The following is a 20,979-nucleotide window of genomic DNA, read 5'->3' as shown; positions in this document are numbered from 1 at the left end:
CTTTAAATAACAGAGAGACAACCATGAATTGACCTCTGATCCATGGAGGCAGTGGGATAGATTAGCAACTCAAGAGTGCTCTTCCATTGGGGTACTGCTCTGATTGTAAATCAATACTGCAGGACTAGTTCAAAAAAGTCAACACTGATGAAGAATAAATTGCACAAGATGCCATAAAGACACGAGGGGAGCAGCCGGATTATTCCAGGGGTGGCCATGTACTCAGGAGGAGAAAAAAAAATGCTAGCTGTACTTGTGACAGTAGATACTATTAAAGGTTTCTTGGGCTTAGCAGGTTTGAAGCAGCTCATATTTCATTGGTGACTCTCGGGCTACATATACATGTTGGGAGAAGGCTGCCTAACTGCCTAAGACTGCATACAACATTTTTTTTTTTTTTTTTGGATACTTGTAAAATTTTTTCAGTCCTTGGCCAGAAACTACATTTTTCCCCCTTAACCAACTTAAATTGAAACTAGTGGATTTTTAATTCAATCCATTTTTGTTGCTTCATGTAATTATATTCATCATTTTGAAAAGCCCACAGAATGCAATCATTTTCTGCTTTTATAAGAAGCATAAACGTTGTTTTCAGAGTTTATGTGGAACATTACTGCCTTAAATCTTGATTTTATATAGCATTATTAAATGGGCTGAACCCTAATATTTATGTTGTATAAAAATTCCAAGCTTGAAGTCCTGTAATTTTGTTAGATGTTTTATGCCAGTTTGGTGTTGTTTATGTAAGTGCCATGTTGTAACTCTCCTATTTTTCCTCCGCGCGTGTCCCTCTGCAGGCAAGGAACTTCCGCCTCTACACACAGGAGGTGTTGGAAATGGGTCACAATGTGTCCTTTCTTCTCCTGCTCCCTGCCTCAGACGACGTCTGTACAGCCCCAGGACAGAATAATCCTTACACCCCACACTCAGGGTTTCTTAACCTCCCTCTTCAGATGTTTGAACTTGGTATAGTAGCTTGTTTCACCTAGAAATATTAACCCAGCCTCCTTATAATAAAATCACAAAGTTATATCTGTTCCCCCTTGTCCCAGTGGAGGGTCAATAAATCACATGATGGCTTTGGCAACAACCCTTCCTAGAACTGTGTACAAGTCTGAGAGAAAGCAAAGCTCCAAGACTATGTGCCTGAGCAATAATTATTGAAACCTAGCTAAGGCCCAATGGAAAGGAGGGAATTCTAAACAGAAAGTTCAGTTATCAGGCTGCAGTTCTTGCCTGCCCTTTGCTTTCTTAAAACATAAATACAAGAACTGATGTTTTCATGAAAAGCACTGCCCCTTCTCTCTTTCTCTCTCTCTCGTTCTCTCTCTTTCCTCTAACTGGGAAAAAGAAAAATACTGAAATTAAAATGTAGAATGTGTATCACTTTGAAGGGAAAAAAAGTCTATAACTTTATGTAGTGCTGCTTTATTAAATAGACTATATTAAATAGACTCTAAATTTCTAGCAGACCATTTGAGAAATGACAGCGTCTCCCAGGATTGTGATTATAATGTAGATTCTGAATGGTAGAAAATCTAGTCCTGACTTTCAAAAATGAATAGCCTAGGCCCCAGTTTCTCTATTTTTGCGGAGACCCCTGCTGCCCACTGGAAATGTGAATAGGAAGGCTTTGTCTCTTCCCCATGCTTCATCTTGTAACAGGCCAATAAGAGGCAATTAGCAAGAGTTCCGTCAGTTCAAATGAATTGTAGGATTTACGGGAGGGTGAGTGACTGGGTGTGCAGAATGAAGGCAGACTCTTTGGATTGCTCCCCAGCCACCAGATTTAGAAGCAGACAAGGCAACTGCCTGATGTCTCATTTTGAGACCTGGCCATCTGAATCTGAATTTATCCTTTGAGGTTAAATGGATTAAGCCTCTCAGTTCCCTTGCTCCAAGCAGTTCAGATGTCCAAAAGCTAATGAACAGCAATTGTTATTTTCCAGAGGAGGGAAACTTAGCTGAATCAGACTTGTAGACTGGGACTTGAGAGTCCTAGGTCCCCTATTGTGTGGTACTGGCAATCACTTAACCTTTCTGCACATTTTCTGTGTCAAATGATTAATAGCACTGGCCATACCACCCCCAAGAGATCTGGATGTGAATGTAACCATTTAACAAGATCCCCATCCAAACATTATTAGTCCATGCTTTAACTGCATTGCTAAATATATGAAATTACAAAATATAGTTTGGGTCAAGGTATTTCAATTCAAGTCAATAAGTATACACTGGGTGCTTACTGTGGAGATTCAGAGATGAGTAAGACAAAGGCTCTGCGCTCAAGGGACTTTCAGTACAGTGATAGGAGTAAAATAATAATACAAATTATTATTGAATGACATCAAATGTGCCAAAATCATATTAAATGATACTGAAAGAAGAAAAGAAAGCACATGTTCTCAAAGAAGATATCACAAAGCTGCCTTGGAGGAGAGAATATTTGATGTGAGACAGGATGTTAACAAACATGGATGATAAAGAAAACTTTCTTGTCGGGGGGAGCTGAATTCGCAAAGACATGAGAACAGAAGAACTCAGAAAGAGTCAGGAAAGAAACAAGTGGTCCAGTTTGGTTAGACCAAAGAAATGATGAGGAAATAGTGGATATAAAGCTGTACACACTAGTTCTTGCCATATTGGCAGTATCTTAAGAGTTAGACTAAGGAATCTATTTAAGAGGGACTGGAAGCAGGATTAGGGGGATAGTTCAGAGGTTATTATAATAGTCTAGCATTAGGGTAGAAACAAAACAAAAGGAAACACATACAGACGTAAGAAACATTGGGAGCAATTGACAAGATTGGGCACCTGTTTGAATGAGAAAAGGTGAAGTCTAGAGACTTCTAGAGTGCCCCCATTGTTTTCAGCCTCAAAGACTGTGAAGATGTTGCTGCCACTACCAAAAGTAAGGAAATCAAAGATGAAAATGGTTTGGGGAAGAAAGTAATGCTTTTAGCTCTGAAAATCTTGAGTTTGAAGGTGCTGATTCAACATCCAAGTGGACATGTCCAAGTGGCAGGAGAAATGCAGGAGAGAAAGGTATCAACACAGAAATTTGGCTAGTGTCTACTTACAACAGCTGAAGCCATGAAAGTGAATGATTTTCCACGGATAGATAATTGACAGGGAAAAGAACTAAGGAAAACACTTCATTGGAGAGCTAACCAGGAGTCCATTCTGTGTGAAATGGTCATGAGTGTTCCATGATTACAGGCCAAAATACATGAAATTCATTTCCCCATGCCTCAATGGCCTTGGTGGGAAGAACCGATGGTTTGATATCAATCACAACAGTACCTGACTCCCAAGACCCTGGAGGACCAAGCCCTGCAAGTATCCTCTCTATCCTGCTTTCTGAGAGGCTCATGTACTATTCTGGAGCAGCCACACTTTGTCCTTCTGTTGTTACTCTCTATTTTACAATTTCTTCTCTGCATTAATTTGTTCATAATTCACCAATATTTATTACGTAACCTACTAAGTGCCAGGCACTATTCCAGGTACTGAAGAATCAGCAATGAACAAACTCCTCATGGAACTTAAATTCTAGTTGGGGAGACAAATAGTAAACCAATCAACAAACAATAATATTGTAAACGCCAGACAGTAGTGAAGGCTATGAAGAAAAATAAATCAAAGTAAGAGACTAGAGTGAAGTGACAGGAGCTACAATTTTGGAGAGGATGACCTGGGAAGTCTTCTCTGAAGAAGACAGATTTGAGCAGAGACCTGAGATTTCCACGCAATGGGAACAGCAAGTGCAAAGGCCTTAAAGTAAGAGTGTGCTTAGCTAAGAGATCAGCGTAGGTGGAGTGTAGTAAGCAAGAGCAACAAAGACAGGAAATGAGATCACAGAGTCAACAGGGGCCAGATCATGCAAGGCCGCATAGCCATGATAAGGACTTTGGATTTTACTTTAAGTGTATTGGGAATCCAAAGGAGAATTCTGAGCAGTAGAATAACATACTAAAAGCTCTGAAAAATCCAGTAGTACCCCCTCACAAAAAAAAAATAAAAAACAAAAAGCTTAACTTTGTTTAACCCAGCATTTTCCAAGTTCATTTGACAATGACTGGAATCATTTTTGGCATAGCACCTATTAAAAACCCATAGAAAACATACTTTAAGATATGATACCCAAGAATAGTGCTTCTCAAACTTTAATGTACATAAGAATCTCTTGGAGAGCTTATTAAAATAGATGTCTGGAGCCCCACCCCAGAAATGCTGAGTCAGTAGTTCTGGGAAGGAGACTGGAGAATTGCATTTCTAACCACCTCTCAGCTGATAATGATGCTGCCAATCCATAGATCACACTTCAAGTAGTACTGCCTAGAACACAGAGATAAAGAAATTTTAGGAAATTATAGAACTAGAGATGCAGTTAGCATAGCACAGTGTAACAGAATCCTACAGTGCCCATCTTTTTGACCTGTCTTACTTCTTCTTAATACTAAAAGCAATATAAGACCATCAGATACTATCTTTCATCTATGAAAACCAGACTATAGATCAAAGCCTGGGCCTCAATAGTTCCTGACTTTAAAATGTTTTTCCCTAGAGTAAAACATAACTTCTTACCCTCTTCGTCCTCCTTCATTACCATAACATTCACGCTCTAGTTGATTAATAAGGATCATGTAAGTTTCCAGAAAAGACCACTTTGTTGGGCTTGGTTCCATTGGCATACACAATTCTATTAGTCTTTTCCAGGGATCAGGAGGAAATGTTGCCAGTGGCAAGAAATCAATACATTCTAGTACAATGGTTATTGTACTTCAGCACCAGCAGCAACAATTTTTAAAACTTGCTGGGCCTTAGTAAGAATCATGACCAACTCTATCTTATCCCCAAGAAATCAGGGCTTTACAAGAGGCAGATTAGCATAGCTACTTCCGCTATTTGACATCAGCTCACTAAGCATTTAATGATACCTTCTGTAGGAATTCCTAAAAGCCTGCTATAGCGGGCCTAAGCCCCTCTAAGAAAGATGCTAAGCAAAATCTACTTTTTTTTAATAAATAGAGACTTCTATCTTCCATAGGTAGGTCCATAGTAAAAGGTCAACAGATACACTAAGCGCTTCTGAGAAAGAGAATGTTGTTGGAAATTCAGCCAGAACTCAGAAAATTGTAATAACAACAGAGGAATTCTAGTGAAACTTGAAAAGGTGCAAATTATGAGATTATGTAAATTAGAATAAAACATTTACACTACATTTCAGTTTGACTTGTATAAGTCATCCCTGTCCGATGAAAGGATTTGAGATTTGGCAAACTGACTGTGTTCCTGCCAGTGGCCTGAGTGAATCATAAATAACTTGCTAACCAGCTATGGAAAACTGTATCTGTGCCTATTCCAGCACTAAATAAATCTAGCAAGGACAAAACGATAAAGTAGCTTAGCCCTCTGCCCCCTGGAGTAAAGACTATGCTGGGGCAAACTCATAGGGTGTTCCTTTACAGGATTACTTGTGGGAGAGAGAGAGACCATCATATAGGATAGTGTGAGATCTCTATGAGAAGGGCTAAGCTGAAGCAAAGTGGTACAATTTCAGACCCACCTCCTCCTCCATAGCCTGAGGGCTGACACTCGCCTATTCTTTGGATAGGAGCAGGGTGACACTCTTCTGCACTAAATAAAGCATGTGGCTGGGGGTCGACAAGGGTCACTATTTATACTGTTCCCAGAAACAAAAGGAAAAGCAGTATCATGAGCCCTTAGAAACACTGTCCAGTGATATGGCTTCTTGAGGATTTGCCTAGCCTCCACTGAGGAGGTCGCCCTGCCCTGATGCTGTGGGCAGTCACAATTGACAGCAAGCCTATGATGAGGAAACTTGATTTTTTATTGATTTCTTTGGCTCTATGAATCATACTAATTGGACTAGAAAGATTAAACAACTGGGGAATTTAAAAAAAGACAGTTTGGAGCCTGGTATACATTTCATACTTCGGTGCTTGGCTTCATCCTTCATTCAACAAACATTTACTGAACTTACACTGTGTGCCAAGTACTGTGCTGGGGCTAAACATACAGACATTAATAAGACAGTCTGCCCACCAGAAGCCTAGAATCCAGTAGAGGACACAGACATGTATACCAACAGTCCCAATACAATGAAAGCCCTGATGTAAGAGGTAGGCTGTTGAATTTCAGAGGAAAGACACCTAATCTTTTCTTACACAGAAAATACTTGAGCTAGACCTTAAAGGATAAACAAACATCCAGAAAAGAAAAGGCAGAGCAGAAAAGGAAAATCATTTTAAGCAGACAGAATAGCATGCACAAAGGCTTGGAGACCTGGGAAAATGCAGCCCAATTAAGTATACTCTTAGTAGCTCAGTATGACTGATGCTTAAGGCATCTGAGGAAGAGTGACAGGAGATGAAAGTAAAAATTAAAAAGGTCAAATTCACAAATGGCTACTTATGCCATCCTAAAGAGGTTAGACTTTGTCCTGTAGGCAATGGAGAGTTATTAAAAGATTTAAAGAAAAGGAATAATATGGTCTTATTGGTTTTGGGCAGCTCTGTGGAGAATGGATTGCAGGAGAGCAAAAAAGGGCTGAGACTAGACGCAATGAGATAGTTAAGAGACTGGTCCAGGTGGGCAATGATAAGAGTCTAAACCAGGTAGCTGAGGTAAGCGTGTAGAAGAGAAAGCAGAGGCAGGAGGAACTTAGGAGTTAAAATCGACAGGACTTTGTGATTGATTTAGCGTGGTTGAAGAAGAAGATGGAGGAGCCAGAGAGCCTAAATAGGGTGCTGAGATGGATAATGTTGCCATCTACCAAAATAGGAAATATGAAGAGAGGAACAGGTTTGGGGGAGGGGAAAGACGATGAGTTCAGTCTGACAAATGATGAGTTTTGAGGTGCCTGTGGGATATCCAGGCATTGAGCCTAATGGAATCCAGGCCACAGGCTTACAAGAAATGGCACAGTCTCAACTCTCATTCCTACTGCCCATTTTTCATGATTTAGGACACCATTCCTGAATTCCAACTGTCAACTCATTGACTACCAGGAATTTTTAGAGGGGCATCTCGTGCCCAGGTTCTTTCTGACACCTTGGCAAAGAATCATGGAACTAAATTGACCCCAGGAGGTAATCTTGTTGATTCCTTAGCTTTCAAACTAGGCTGCCTGACCTAGACTGATTAGGACCTTATCAAGCTAGAGATCTTTAGGAAGAATATTCTAATCTCAATCCTATTATAATAGTCTAACTACTAAATAAGAATATGGAGCCTCATTCTTCCTGGGGGAATGGGGTAGGGGTGTAAACAAAACTTTATTTCATATCTGATATGTGCCACATGCTGTGCTGGGCACTTTATATACATATTATTTAACCCTAGGTAGGAATTATTATCCCTGTCTTAGATATGAGAAAACTGAGGTTCCCCTAGGTTACACGCCCACTATCATGTAGGTAATAAGTGGCAGAACTATGATTCAAACCCAGGTCTGTCTGATGCCTAAACTTCAGTACTTTCCACTCTATTATACTCCTAATCTGACTTCTAGTGTTGGTGCCGACTGCATTTTAGTCTGCCACTATCTTATGCAGAAAAAAAGAGAGAGAAAACACTGCAGAACATTAGTCTTAGTTTGCAAATCACTAACAAATCATGTGGTCCAGATAATGCATTATTGTACCCTTATACCATTTTGTCTGTAAAATGTGTGTGATCACATTAGAAAAAAATTAGAAGCTTCCAGTCTATCCTCCCCTCCTCAGTGATGGCTACCAAATGTATCATTGCTAAACCACAAAAGACTATGTTAAAGTAACATTTGTTAAAGTAACATTAAAGGCTCTGGATAAAAACCACTAGAGCAGGAAAGAGAAGCACTGTAGTTGACAGGTCCTCATAGCTCACTGTGGTGAGTGGCACGGGTGGTGTGGGCGCTCTAAGACCACCCACTGATCCAAGGCTCCTACCGCAAAGAGACACAAGAGAAAGTTGTGGACATTCTGGAGTTTAGAATTCAGATGGGACTGGTAGTGTTTCCTTTAAAGAAATTCTTCAGTCCTCTCCCTATCTTCCCAGCCATACTTTAGAAAGAAGGAAAAAAGCCAATTTTTTTTTTACAAGTTGGTTTGGAAAGGCAGGCTGAGAGACACTTCACTCTCTTCACTCTCCAGCCAAGAGAGGACATCTGTCAAGTGCTAACAGGATATAATCCCTCCTTGAAAGGCAGAAAGACACATTCAGGGAGCTACAAGGGTCAAGAGTAAGTTACAAAGTAATGGTGATTCTTTCCTGTAGAGCTGCCAATAAATATCACAGACCTGAAATACACCTTTCAAAACAGGAAAATAAAGAGCAGTGATAAAAGAGAGAAAGGAAGGAAACAGGAGACTGTAGAGGAAGGGTCAGCCCTCTTCAGATCAGGGCACAAATTTATTTCATCATTTAGTCAATAAAAATCAGGTGAGAAGCTACAATGTTCCAGGTTTTGAGAAGATAAAAATTAACAGGAGACATGGATCTTGCCTCAAAGAAATCACAGTTTAATACCAAGGCAGTCAAGTACATTACTACAATAAAGCAGGTTAAGTGTCCCGATTATTTAGAAACTAGGGCTTTAGGAGCACAGAAGAAACTAGTTCTGCCTGAGGGGGGGAGGTATCAGTGAAGATTTCACTGAGGAAAGGATACTCAAGCTGAATCTTCAAGTAGCAGAAGCAGCTAACCTAAAGGTATTGGTAGAGAAGGATATTGGAGGACAAGGAAAAAGCAAGTTTAAAAGCACAGAAGTACAAAAGAACCTGGAATACGTTAAGCTAGATCAAAGCTTAGGATCAATGTGGGTGGAGGGTGGAGGGTGGTTGCATGATGCAAGATATGATTGAAGATATATTCAAATCCTAGATCACAAGGAGCTTTCCCTTTGGTGTTAAGATGTTTGGATTTTACCCTGAGGTCAAGAAGGAGCTCTACGGAGGTCTTTAAGAAGGGAAATATCAGGAGAAGTAGACTGTTTGGGAGAAGCTCAATAGTTTGTCATTTACTGAGAAACCTGTATGAAATCAGTTCTTCTGTGTGTCAGGCAAAGAAGTGCTAGAGTAGAGAAAGTAGGAAGGAAAGATCTGACACCAGAGAGAAAAAAAACAAGCCTAGAACTGAGACTACCCAAACTGAGAAATACTTCCTCGAAATGGTGCACACCTAGAGTAAGGATGGACCTCTGAAGCCCTCACCCCATTCTTCTCTTCCACTTCCACATGAAGAAATACAAACAAAGCTGATTACCCTTACACTTATCTGAGATTGATCCTAAGAGGAAATCAAGCAAGGAAGTGGCAGTGGTAAGATGGGAATTGAAGGGTACACTTAAATCCCTCAATATGCAGAGATGTAGGGCTTCCTCACATGGTGTAGAGATCACCAGATGCCCCATTTTGAGGTAGTGTAGTTTTAACATCCCTAAATGATCATATCTGGGTCTCCAGAATCAAAAGCAAAGAGGTTCAAAGGCAATAATTAGATGTTCTTCCTAGAATTCCTCACCAAAGAAATAAGAATAAAAATGTTCCCACAGATTTGTTGAGTTATAGCAGCCCTATTTCCAATTTTTTCTCTCTGGTGCATGTAACGCACCAGCATAGGTCAGAGGTACACAGAGTAAGTGAGGTTCCTGGAGGGTGAGTCTCCAAATTCAACAATCACCAGGAAGAGACTGGTACTATACTAATCTGAATCAGGATGCTTTCCTTATCCCACTGAAATCTGAAGTTACGGTATATGATCAGAGCCAGTCAGAGAAGTATGGAAAATCTGACCACCTCAGGCCGCCTGCACCAGACTGACTCCCACACTACTCTTTCCCTCCTCCATGCTGGGGATGAAGACTGTCTCCTCTGGCCTCTGGCCCATTATCTTTTGAGAGAGAAAGGTCAAGTCTGCTGAAGACAAACATGGTCTGCCAAGCCATCAGCTCCATCATCCTTCTAGAAGAGCTGAGGAGCAGAGAGGCAAGAGGAGGATCAAAACCCATCATACTAGGACCTTAGGGATATTTTCCAACCAGACAAAAGACACTCTGAGAAAAGCATGTCTTGTATTTTCTGGGACTTCTGGCTTTGGAAAGGAGCACACAAAATACATACTGGAAATCACACATTGAAATCAAAACCGGTTCCAAATTGCTACTTGGCTTTTTTTTCCTTAAAGTGATAAGCAAACTTATTTTCCCAATATATATCTATATATATATTCAGCCTCAACTGTAGGGGCTGAACATAAACTGCAGCTTAAGCCAACCCCACTTCCCCATACCTTACCAGGACTTGGTAAACCTTAAAAGGGAATACTGTCTGACTAAAGCCAGACAACTAGCCCCTTAAGAGCACATTTATAATTAATTTATGGCTTAATATTTTCCACTGATAGGATTAATAAATCACGTTTTCATTCAACTTGTTTTCTCTGAGGTATGAATTTCTCTATTTTGATACCAGATCTTAACATGCTTTATTTTGCTTGTCTGTTTTCCAGTTCATTTCTGCAGCTACAGGGAGAAATTTATTAGTCTGTATTGCCGCCTTTCTGCTGTTGTGGAGTTAGATTCTCTGAATACCCAACAGTCCCTGAGGGAAGCAATCTCAGACAGCGAGGTTGCAGCTGCCAAACAAAGACACCAGCAGGTTTTAGATTTCATTCAGGTAATAGTTTGTTTCTTCTGAGGTAAAAGGATGGGAGAAGGGGTAAGGTGGAGGGGATGAGAACCAAGCATGAGAAAGAATAGCAATCTGGGCTAAATTTAAAGACTGCAGTGTACAAGTAGCCAGTTGATTTGGTTAAAATGTATGGAGCTCAGGGAGATGTGAGTTTTTAAACAAAGACTTAAGAAAAAGCTACAGGTAAATCACAGAGTTACTAAGAGCTGCATCAGCCACTGTGGTGGGTAGCAGTGGCTTATCACATTGGAGAGAAAAATCACCATCAGAAGGAGTAGTGCTCAGAATATTATTCTTACCCAATAGCGCACTGATAATTCCAACAGACAGAAAAATTGTATTAACTCAATATCCCAGAGAAAAAGAGAAGAAAACAACCCACCACTTTATGCTAACTCAAATCTAGCTGAACCTAAGATTCCTCACGCTTCAGACTTCTTTCCGGCAGAGTTGACACTTTAATGTGTGGCTACCAAGGTTAGAAAATGTGTTCCCTGTCCACAGTCTTGTCTGGAAAGGCCCTATGGCAACATCTCAGGGTCTTGTGACAGGAGTACTGGCTAGACATCAAGAGAATTTGGATCTGGTCTGAAACTGCCTCTAAATCCCCTGGACAAATCTTACGATTTTTCTGCCTGTAGTTACCCAATTAATAAAATAGTATAATAGCAACACCCCTGTGATAAATATCACTATGATTTATATTCAGTTCAATTTGATAAATATTTGTTGAACAGCCAGGTGTTAGGCACTGTAAGGGAAATAAAAAGTTGAATTAGACATGGTCCCTGATCTTAAAGAGTTTAAAATCCATTAGAGTAGGCAAGAAATGTATATAAATACTATTTGTAAAATGAATCAGGTGCTGAAACAGAAGCACAAAAAAAAAGTTCTATGTCAACACAAAAAAGTAAAAACTTACTTACATTTGTAGGTTTAAGAACAGTTGTGATAAAGTATGGAACCAACATCTGAGATAGGCCTAGAGGGAGAGGTTAGAGTATAGTGAGAAGAAACAGACTGGGGGAGGGTGTATTCAAAGAAAAAGTATACAACAGGTAAGGCACAGAGAACAGAAAAATAGTATTTGGGGAATGAGTAGTAGTCAAGATTGGTTGGGACATAAACGGAGTGAAGTATGGTAATGAGAAATTAGGCAAGAATGAAAGCAGCAATGAGATCAGATCACAAGAGCTTTATTAAAGGCCATTACAAGAAATTTGTACTTTATAAGCAACAGGGACCTGGCCAAAGTTTTGGAGAAGTAAGTTAGAGGCTCTCATAGCTGTTCAGGATAGATTCAATCAGGGGGGATATTCCTCCCATTCGCACTGGTATGGCCATACTGGTGGTTTACGGAAGCACTCACTCTCATTGGCCATGCTCACTAAATGATTTGCATCTCATTCCTAGATTTAAGGAGAAGAAGACTAATGGCAGGAAAACCAGAGACAAAGCTATTACAACCATCCAGGCAAGAAGTAATGAGGACCTAAGATAAGGAAATGCTGTGAACTTTGGGCGAAGAAATTTCTCTCAATCCCAATCTCCTCATCTGTGAAATAGGGAGGATACTAATAGCACCAGCTCAGAGTTACTGAGAAAATCCAACAGGATAATGCATGCACAGCATTCAGCAAAGTGCCTGAACATAATAAGTGTGCAATAAATTATATATTCATTCATTCACTCGTTCACTAATAAGAAGGGAAAATGCTTTGAAACATGAACATGCAAGATTTGGGGTTTATTAAGTACTCAGGAAGAAAACAGTATAATATACTTGCAGAGTGGTGAGCTGACAAATCCTATCCTACTTCTCTCATTCTATAAATGAGATATCTTAGGTGACCTCTCAGACTAAAGAAATAAACCGTTCAAAAAGTGACTTGCTCTCTTGACCTGAGAATTTAATATTCAAAACATTTACATCATTTATTTTATTTCCAATAAAAGTGGAACATCAATAGGGGGAATGTGTGGGGAAAAAGAAAAATGAAGCATGAGGAGAATATGAAAGACTGGCTTATCTTTTGAACCCAGTATAAGGGACAATGGAACATAGTAAGAATAATGACCAGAAGTCAATTAGCATACATTTTTAGTCCTAAATCTTCCACTGATAAACCTTGGAGTTTTAGACAATTCATTTGATCTCCAGGGGCCTCAATTTCCTCACATGTAAAATGAAAGGATTGAACCAGATGACTTCTAAGGGCCTGGCTGGCTCTAACATTTCATGACTTCTTTAAAAACCATAAATATTTCTAGAGAAGTACTTCTCTAACCATGCCATAGGTTCTGTTTCTGCTTTACTCCACTTAAGCCTCCCTGAATCCAGTATGTTCATGCAACAAAAAGGCTGACTTTCTTCAGTCTGTCCCAGTCTCAAACCCCTCCAGGAGTTCCTGGCTCCATTCTTACTCCCTGATGACTACCCTTACTCCGTTTTCACCTAACCTAGGGCTCCACTACCTTTTTCTCTTTCCCTTTCATCACAGCATTAAGTGAGATGGATAAAGGCAGGCCAGGCCAGGAATTCTTCAAAGTGCTAGCCTGCTCTGGTCTCCCAAAGCAGGTAACTTGAGAGCCCCCTCTACATACTCTCCTTCCAGCCAGCCAGGTACATGTAGACTTGGATAAAAGCCAATTCTCAAAGGGTTCAAAAAATCACTTCTCGGCTAGGGTAAAACGAGACCATCTCCCTGTACCCATAGCCTTCAGCAGACTGCCTTGCTCCATCCAACATGAATAACTTCATTGACTGCAGATAATGTGAGATCATCTCTCCCCTTATCTATGTTGGGATTCTCAGTTTCTCTCACTCAGAATGAAAACCAGCTGCAGCCACTCACCCACTGGCGTTCACAGCTCAGTCCACCACACACCATAACCTGCAGAGGCAACCACCAGCCATGAGAGCATTTGTATGATTCCAGATCTAAGACAGTGTTGAAGTCACTACACAAACCAAACATTGTAAAGAGCAAGGGAGTCTATGTAAATACAGTGAGGAAAAGAAGCCAAGGAGTACAGCCAGAAACGGGGAGGGCTGGGCCAGAGGAGGTGCATAAAATCGTAGATAAGGTATACAGGCTTTACAGACAGCACATGCAGCAGAAATGTCAAAGTGCACAGACTTGAAGCCTGGCATATTTTGAGCTGCTAAAGCCTAAAGGGCAATTAGGCTATAATTTATATACCGTAATGCTTCAAATGCTCCTAAGCTGTAATAGAAACACAGCTCATTAAATATAGCCAATCTATCATCCCCTCAAGCACCCTGTAACTGTGCTGTGAAAAAACCAATCACCTTTACATTCTAATAAAAATATTATCTTGCCTGAGTACAGAGAAAGGGGTGTAATTTATGGGATGAAAACCAAAATTTTTAAAGGGCAGGGTGAGAAACGGATGCAGAATTTTTAACCAACAAACCTAGGGAGTTTATGGTCTTTCTTTTTAAAAACGTGTCAGCAAGTCTTCAGAAGTTGAATTTGGACCTTAAAATCAAGGGGATTATGTTGTCAGTTATTTTTAGATCAACAGTATAAGGTAAAATGGGTGCAAATTGTTCCTTGTTTTAGAGCTACTTAGCTAAGTCTGTTAAACTCAGTCCACAGTCCTCCCTGTACCTGTGTTTTTAATTTTTCTTCAGTTAATACTTCATCATCACTGAGAAAAATTAAGAAGTAAACATTGTTTCTACACATAATTTTTTAAATTTCTACAGTAAATTTCACTGTCCATCCTCAGCAATAAGGCTAAAGCAATCTTATCCAAAGAGAACAAGTGGATTATTATTAATAACTGTCTTAGTTTCCTAGGGCTGCCGTAACAAATGACCACAGCCTGGTGGCTAAAATAAGAGAAATGTGTTCTCTCACAGCTCTGGAGGCCAGGAGTCTGGAACCAAGGTGCTGGCAGGCCACACTCCCTCTGGAGGCTCCAGGGGAGAATCTGTTCTCTGCTTCTTCCAGCTTCTGGTGGCTGTTGTCATTCTCTGACTTGCAGCCACATCACTTCAGTCTCTGCTTCCGAGGTCACACTGCCTCCTTCTCTTCTGTCTGCCAAATCTCCCAGTGTCTCACTCTTATAAGAATGTCTTTAGGAGGACATTTGTCATTGGAATTAGGGCCCCCATAGATAATCTAGGACAAACTTCTCCTCTCAAAATCCTTAACTCAAATCACATCTGTTGCCATACGAGGTAATATTTACCCTTTTATCATATAAGGTAATATTCACAAATTCCAGGGATTAGGACATCTTTTGGGAGGCCACATTCAACCCACTACAATAATCATGACTGTCACTGTAACAACTGAAAACTTTACAACAAGGTACAGTTTATAAAGTACACTCATCTACATTATCTTACTTAATCCTCAAAGTAACTCTGTTCAAGGGTAGAGATCTAAAGAATTAGGTAACCATTCATTCATTCATTCATTCACTGAGCAATCATTTATTGAGTACCTACTCTTTGCCCAGTCCAGAGTAAAAGATACAAAAGCATATTGTAACAGCTGTCCACAGTCATGTAGTGCCTTTAAAATAACTGAGACAAGAGTATGCTGCATGAGGTGGGACCAATAAAAGCCAGAGGAGAGAGTCACAATCCCATCAAGAAAATTTGTCAGCATCTCCTCTGGGATTCCCACTTTGTCTTTACCTCCCTAAACTTCAGATTTCTCCCTTTACAATGCTCAGTACCTCCTAACAGGCCTGTTCCCTGCTGAACGCTTTGCCCAACTCACTACCTAACAAAGCCTGAAGCTCAATCTCATGCTTTCATTAATAGCCCTTAATACTCTGCCAAGTCCTGTCACTCCAGGACAGAACAGAACTAGAAAGCAAGAAAAAATGGCTATGGACCACACAGTGCCATTCACTAGTTTAACTCTAGCTTGTCTGTCACTCTCAGTAGATAGAGTGTCACAGTTTCAGAATCTCCTCTGTGTTTCTTGGGAGCACCAAGTTTGTAGATACTCTTTTTTTTTTTTTCGGTGAGGAAGATTGGCCCCAAGCTAACATCTGTTGCCAATCTTCCTCTTCTTGCTTGAGGAGAATTGTCACTAAGCTAATCTCTGTGCCAATCTTCCTCCACTCTCTGTGGGATGCCGCCACAGTGTGGCTTGATGAGTGGCGCTAGGTCCACACCCGGGATCTGAACCTGCACACCCTGGGCCACTGAAGCAGAGCATAAGAATCTAACCACTACACCACCAGGCTAGCCCCAGTGGATATTCTTTAAAGAATTTTCTTTAAGTACAGATTAAGGCCTTAAGAAGGAATTTTGAAAATAAAATAGAACACTGGGTAGTCTCTTATCTTTAAAACTTCTACAATCAGAGACTTTAACCTTGCAGTATTCATACAATGAACACCTTCTACCTGGAAGTTGAGTGACAGCAACTTTCCAAATGTTCTTCAAAAATAAATCAAAGTGTCAAGGCTGGAAAGGACCTTAGACATCATCTAGTTCAACCTCCTCTTTTTACAGTTGAGTAAATGGGTCTGAAAAAGTTAATGGCTTGCCCAAGGCACCCAGTAAAATTAGATGCAAAACTTATCACACGCTCCAGGGTCCCATGAAAAAAATGTATGACTAACAGACCCTCTTTGGAGAGAGTCAGAATAACCAGAAAGTTCGTGGCCAGGGTCTATTACGTTCTGGGAAAACATCTGTCATTTACAGAGGTAGACACAAAAACACGGTGACTTTTACACTAATAGGCTTCAGAGAAACAGCTATTTTACTTCAGAGTGAAAATGTTGTTAAAATCACTTTGGTAACCCAGAAATCAAAATGGTAACAATCTAAAATGGGCTACCCTAAAAATGCAAGGATGTTTAAATTACTTAGGAATAGGCTGTTTAAGCTGTTTTGTACTTTAGAAGCACTTATTTTATATGTAAGAAAGTAATTAGTTTAATATATAAAGTTATTTCTTTTCTATTAAAATAGGTCCAAGAATCTCTGCTTAGCAAAATAGTCCAGTAATGCTTTGTTTTTCCAGTTAACAGAGAGGAACTAAAACTACATTTCTTTCTTCAAGTATTCTGAAATTCAGATTTTATCAGATCCCTTCCCCACAATATCCTAATGAGAAATATTTCATTACATACTGAGAATTAATAACACTTCATATGTGTGAAAAACGTACCCTGCAGTTTCACAAAGCACTTTCAAATTCATGATATCATCCAATCATCAACAGTCCTGTGAGGTATAAAAGGGGAGACATTTTGTTCACAGTTTACAAATAAGGCAACTAAGGCTCAAAGAGGTCAAATGACTTGCCAAAGGTTATTACGGCGCTAATAACTGGTGGATCTCAGCTGGAATCCAGGTCTTCCACTATTTGCACTAAATGACATAGCCTCAGAGGTAAAAATATGCAAGAGATTATAAAGAAGAGATATTTTCTGGCTTAGTAAAACTATGTTGAAAATACCGTACTCTTGCTCAAAACCAATACTGTGGAAAATGTATCATCTTGAACTCTCAAGAAAACTTACTCCTTTTTAATTTCTGTTTGATAACTTAATGTCTTTTATCATTTTATCCCAAAGCAAATAGATGAAGTTTGGCGTGAAATGAGATGGATCATGGATGCTCTACAGTATGCAAGATACAAACAACCAGTTTCTGGTTTACCCATCACTAAGCTGATAGACCCCTCAGATGAGCAGAACCTAAAGAAGATCAATTCTACATCATCACATACAGACTGTCTTCCATCCCCATCCCCATCCCCAGAGATGCACAGAAGAAAGGCAGTGAGTGGTAAGCAATAAGATCTAAAGTTCTGTTTCACTCATCAGATTCTTTGTCCTATCTCCACTGATGTTCTTTTCTGCTGAGGCGTTGGTCCCAGCAAATAGTAGGAAACACTGCTCAGTGATGAGAGTCTAAAAGCATAAGGGGAACAAAATCAGAACAGTGAAGGGGTAGGAAACTAGCGCAATAACCTAAGATCAACTCCATTTAGGTGTGGGGAAGATTCAGTCCAGTTCTAGGCCAAGCTTCCAAAAGGACACAGAGCAGGGATGAGGCTTCAGAAATGCAGAATGGAGACGGCTGCAGTGCCAGTTAAGGGCCAAGTCAGCCAAGGGAATCTGACCAAAACCAGGGAAGGAAGGAGAACAGGCCCAGCCTCTAGTAAATACAGGCTGGCAGGAATGAGGGAGGAAGTAGGTCCCAGCCTGGGTAAAAGTTCAGGGCAAACTTCCCATCCACATGGCACCAATGTCCTGGGGTGGGAGGTGGGAAAAAGAGAAACCCTGGATAAACTAGAATCCTGAGCCTAAGGCCAAATAAGTAAGTTGGCCTCACCATGGATACAACAAGCAGGAGACAACTTACAGAGAAGCTAGCAAGTCACCTCCACTCTTGGGAACTAAGTTAGAGTTTACGTGGCAAATACTAAGCACGAAAACATGGCTGGCTTAACACAAATTTCTACAAACACCTTTACGTGTATAAACAGAGAGAAAGAATACTGGTCAAAGGCAATATAATGCTCTTGCCTAGGACATGTTGAAAGTAGTGCCATTTTTCTAGTCAATTAAAACAATGGCATGCAAAGCATCTTTCTTGATTCTATAGCTTATAAGAGCTCCAATTTTGTGTACAATAACAATAATTGATATTTTTAATAAATAGTTCTGAATTGTGGGCTTGTCCTATAGGGGGCAGCATGGTGTAGCAGACAGAGCTTGGGCTTAGAAATCAAGAGACCTGGATTCAAATCCCAGCTTTGTTTTACTAGCTATATTAGCTTGAACAGATTACTACACACATAAAATGAGAACAATAATATCTACACCTTGAAACGTTACTGGTTAATAAGACAATCTATGTCAGAGATGCATGACATATAATAGACAATAAATTATAGGTAACATATTTAATGTTATTATTCTTATTATAGAAAACTTTAGTGGGGATATGAGCCTTTTTTATAAGTAAGTTTGTATATGCTCCTATGTTTTAAAAACCTCAATGTCTAAAAATCAAAACTTAACAAGTGGAAGAACTTGAGACAGCTAATTTACATTACCAAAGACTTCTATGATTTACCAAATAAGTCAACAGAAGACTTGTTTGAAGAGTTTCTCAAGTGTATTTTTATAGATTCCCACTAGGTCGGGGATACAAATAACATACCACCCCTGCCAGAAGCTGGTCTCATGGGGAAGAGAGATATATTAACAAAAACCTTCATGGAAATTGTCTATGTACTATGATGAGGATATATATAAGGTGCTAGGGAGTATATTGTAGGTGTTAACCGTAAATTCGTAAGATCAAAGAGAGCTTCCTGGAGGAAGTGACAAAGTCAAGTACTGAAGGATAAGCAGGAGTTGAACTAAAAAAGAGAAAAGAGGAGAGGATTATAGGCAGAGGAAGCAGAATGTTGTGCTTCAGGGAACTGCAAGCAGTATGGCCAACTCAGGATCCAAGAATATTGTTCATTCGTTTTGGGGGGGTTTTTTTTCATTAAAAAAAATAGTTGTTGGTTACCCGCTATCTTCCGGGCACTCTTTGAGGTAACAGAGATATAGTGATAAACAAAGCAAGTCTGCTCCCATAGAGCTTACATTCTAGAAAGAATGACAAACAATGAAAACCTAAACAAACAAGAGAATTTCAGATAGTGAAAATTCCAATGTATAATACAAAACAGCAATCAGGGTGGGCAGGGAGAGTGCTGAATTCACTAGGATGGTCAGCAGAGACCTATATGTGAAGGTTACATTTGAACCAACCAAAGAAAAAGGTGCCAGTAATGCAAAGGCCTGAAGTTGGAATATTCCAGACAATAAAACAGTAAAATGCCATGAGGTGGGTGAGGGATGCAAAGAAGGCCAACGTCATTGGATCAAAGTAAAAAAAAACAAAAGGGCTAGTGGAGAGAGAGGGGGTAGAGAGAAAAGCAGGGGCCAGATCAAGTGGGGCCATGGTAAGAAGTCTGGATATTATTCTACTTGTGATGGCAAGCTATTAGATAGTTTTAAGTAAGGATTAATATGGTCTGAATTACTCTTTAAAATCAATTTGTCTGTTGGAGAAGAGACCATAGAGAGACAATGTTGGAAGCAGGGAGATCAATTAAAAAAAAAAAAACAGAGGAGATATCAAGTTTTCTGGCTTGAGTGCCTCAGGATCTCATGCCATTTACAAAAAAAAGGTTAGACAGGAGGAAAAACAAGCTTGGGTAGCTGGGCATGCTGAATTTGAGTTAGCTTTGGAACATTCCATACAGAAAGAAATGTTCAAGAGAAAACAGGATGTATGGGGTCTGGAGTTCAGGAAAGAGAAATGGACTAATAATATAGATTTAAGAATTGCTGACATATGAATGATGTAGCTACAAAATGCTTGGGATCTCCTAGAGAGAGTATGTAGAGTAAGAAGAGGAGACAATGGAAGGATCCCTGTGGAATGGAACAGCAAGACTTCTTAAACTAAGAAGGAGCAACCAAAGGAAGAAGATAAAAAACAAGAGAGTAGTGTCACAGAAATTAAAGCATGTCAAATGATGGTGAGAGGTTAAATAAAACTGAAAAGCTTCTATTTTGTTTTCTTTTGAACAAGGAACTCATCAGTAATCAGTGATCTTGATAATAGTAGTTTGTGAAGGGAAGGAGACAGAAACTGAACCCAAGTAGATCAGAGAGTACATTGAGGTAAACAAGTGGGACCAGGAAGGATACAGTCTTCAAAATCTTGGTTGTGAAAGGGAAGAGGGAGGGAGGGCAGTTAGCTAGAGAAGTATAGGGTGGAAAGCGCATTTTTTAAACGCAGGATAGATATGCCCTCTGTTGTTCCACCATTCACATAATTCTACAACAACTCTTCAATTCTACTTCCAACTTCACAGCCCTTGTCTGCCCTCTCTGCTCACAGAACTTTCCCAATGTTTAATCTTCTCTTGGCCACAGGGTCCTAAGTGGGTCCTCCTGGCTGTATGAGGGTGGCCTCTCCTGTGCCACAGAAGTGCCAAACTCTCACACTGGCCAGATGATGGGTTACACACACTCTCTGCTGCGAGGATCTGGCCAATTACATTCAGATTTTATTATTAACTTAAAATGTGAGCAACCATCATTCTGTTTCTTAAAATATAACTCTCTCTTGGGTCCATTTATTTCTCTGAAGCCAAGATTCTATGAGCTGTGAAACACAAAGATGTGGAGGGCAGCAAATGAAAAATAGAACCCAGTGACAGGGAAACTGTTGAGAGCTAGGAGAAATATTTAGCGTCCTATC

At 39.9% G+C, this 20,979-nt stretch overlaps 1 protein-coding gene across 3 annotated transcripts in view; it reads left to right on the top strand.

Annotated features, from left to right (window-relative positions):
• Positions 1-20,979, top strand: part of ANKFN1 (ankyrin repeat and fibronectin type III domain containing 1) — a 364,521-nt gene that overhangs the window by 332,844 nt on the left and 10,698 nt on the right. For all 3 annotated transcript variants that reach the window (XM_070482963.1, XM_070482964.1, XM_044745817.2), the window contains exons 17-19: positions 798-966; positions 10,516-10,682; positions 17,277-17,490. In XM_070482963.1, the coding sequence (XP_070339064.1) occupies positions 798-966; positions 10,516-10,682; positions 17,277-17,490 (550 nt within the window). The remainder of the gene's footprint in view (positions 1-797; positions 967-10,515; positions 10,683-17,276; positions 17,491-20,979) is intronic.

The sequence above is a fragment of the Equus asinus genome, chromosome 13, assembly GCF_041296235.1.
Source record: "Equus asinus isolate D_3611 breed Donkey chromosome 13, EquAss-T2T_v2, whole genome shotgun sequence".
In the NCBI taxonomy this organism is placed as follows: Eukaryota; Metazoa; Chordata; class Mammalia; order Perissodactyla; family Equidae; genus Equus; species Equus asinus.
This window is presented reverse-complemented; position numbering and strand designations above follow the sequence as displayed.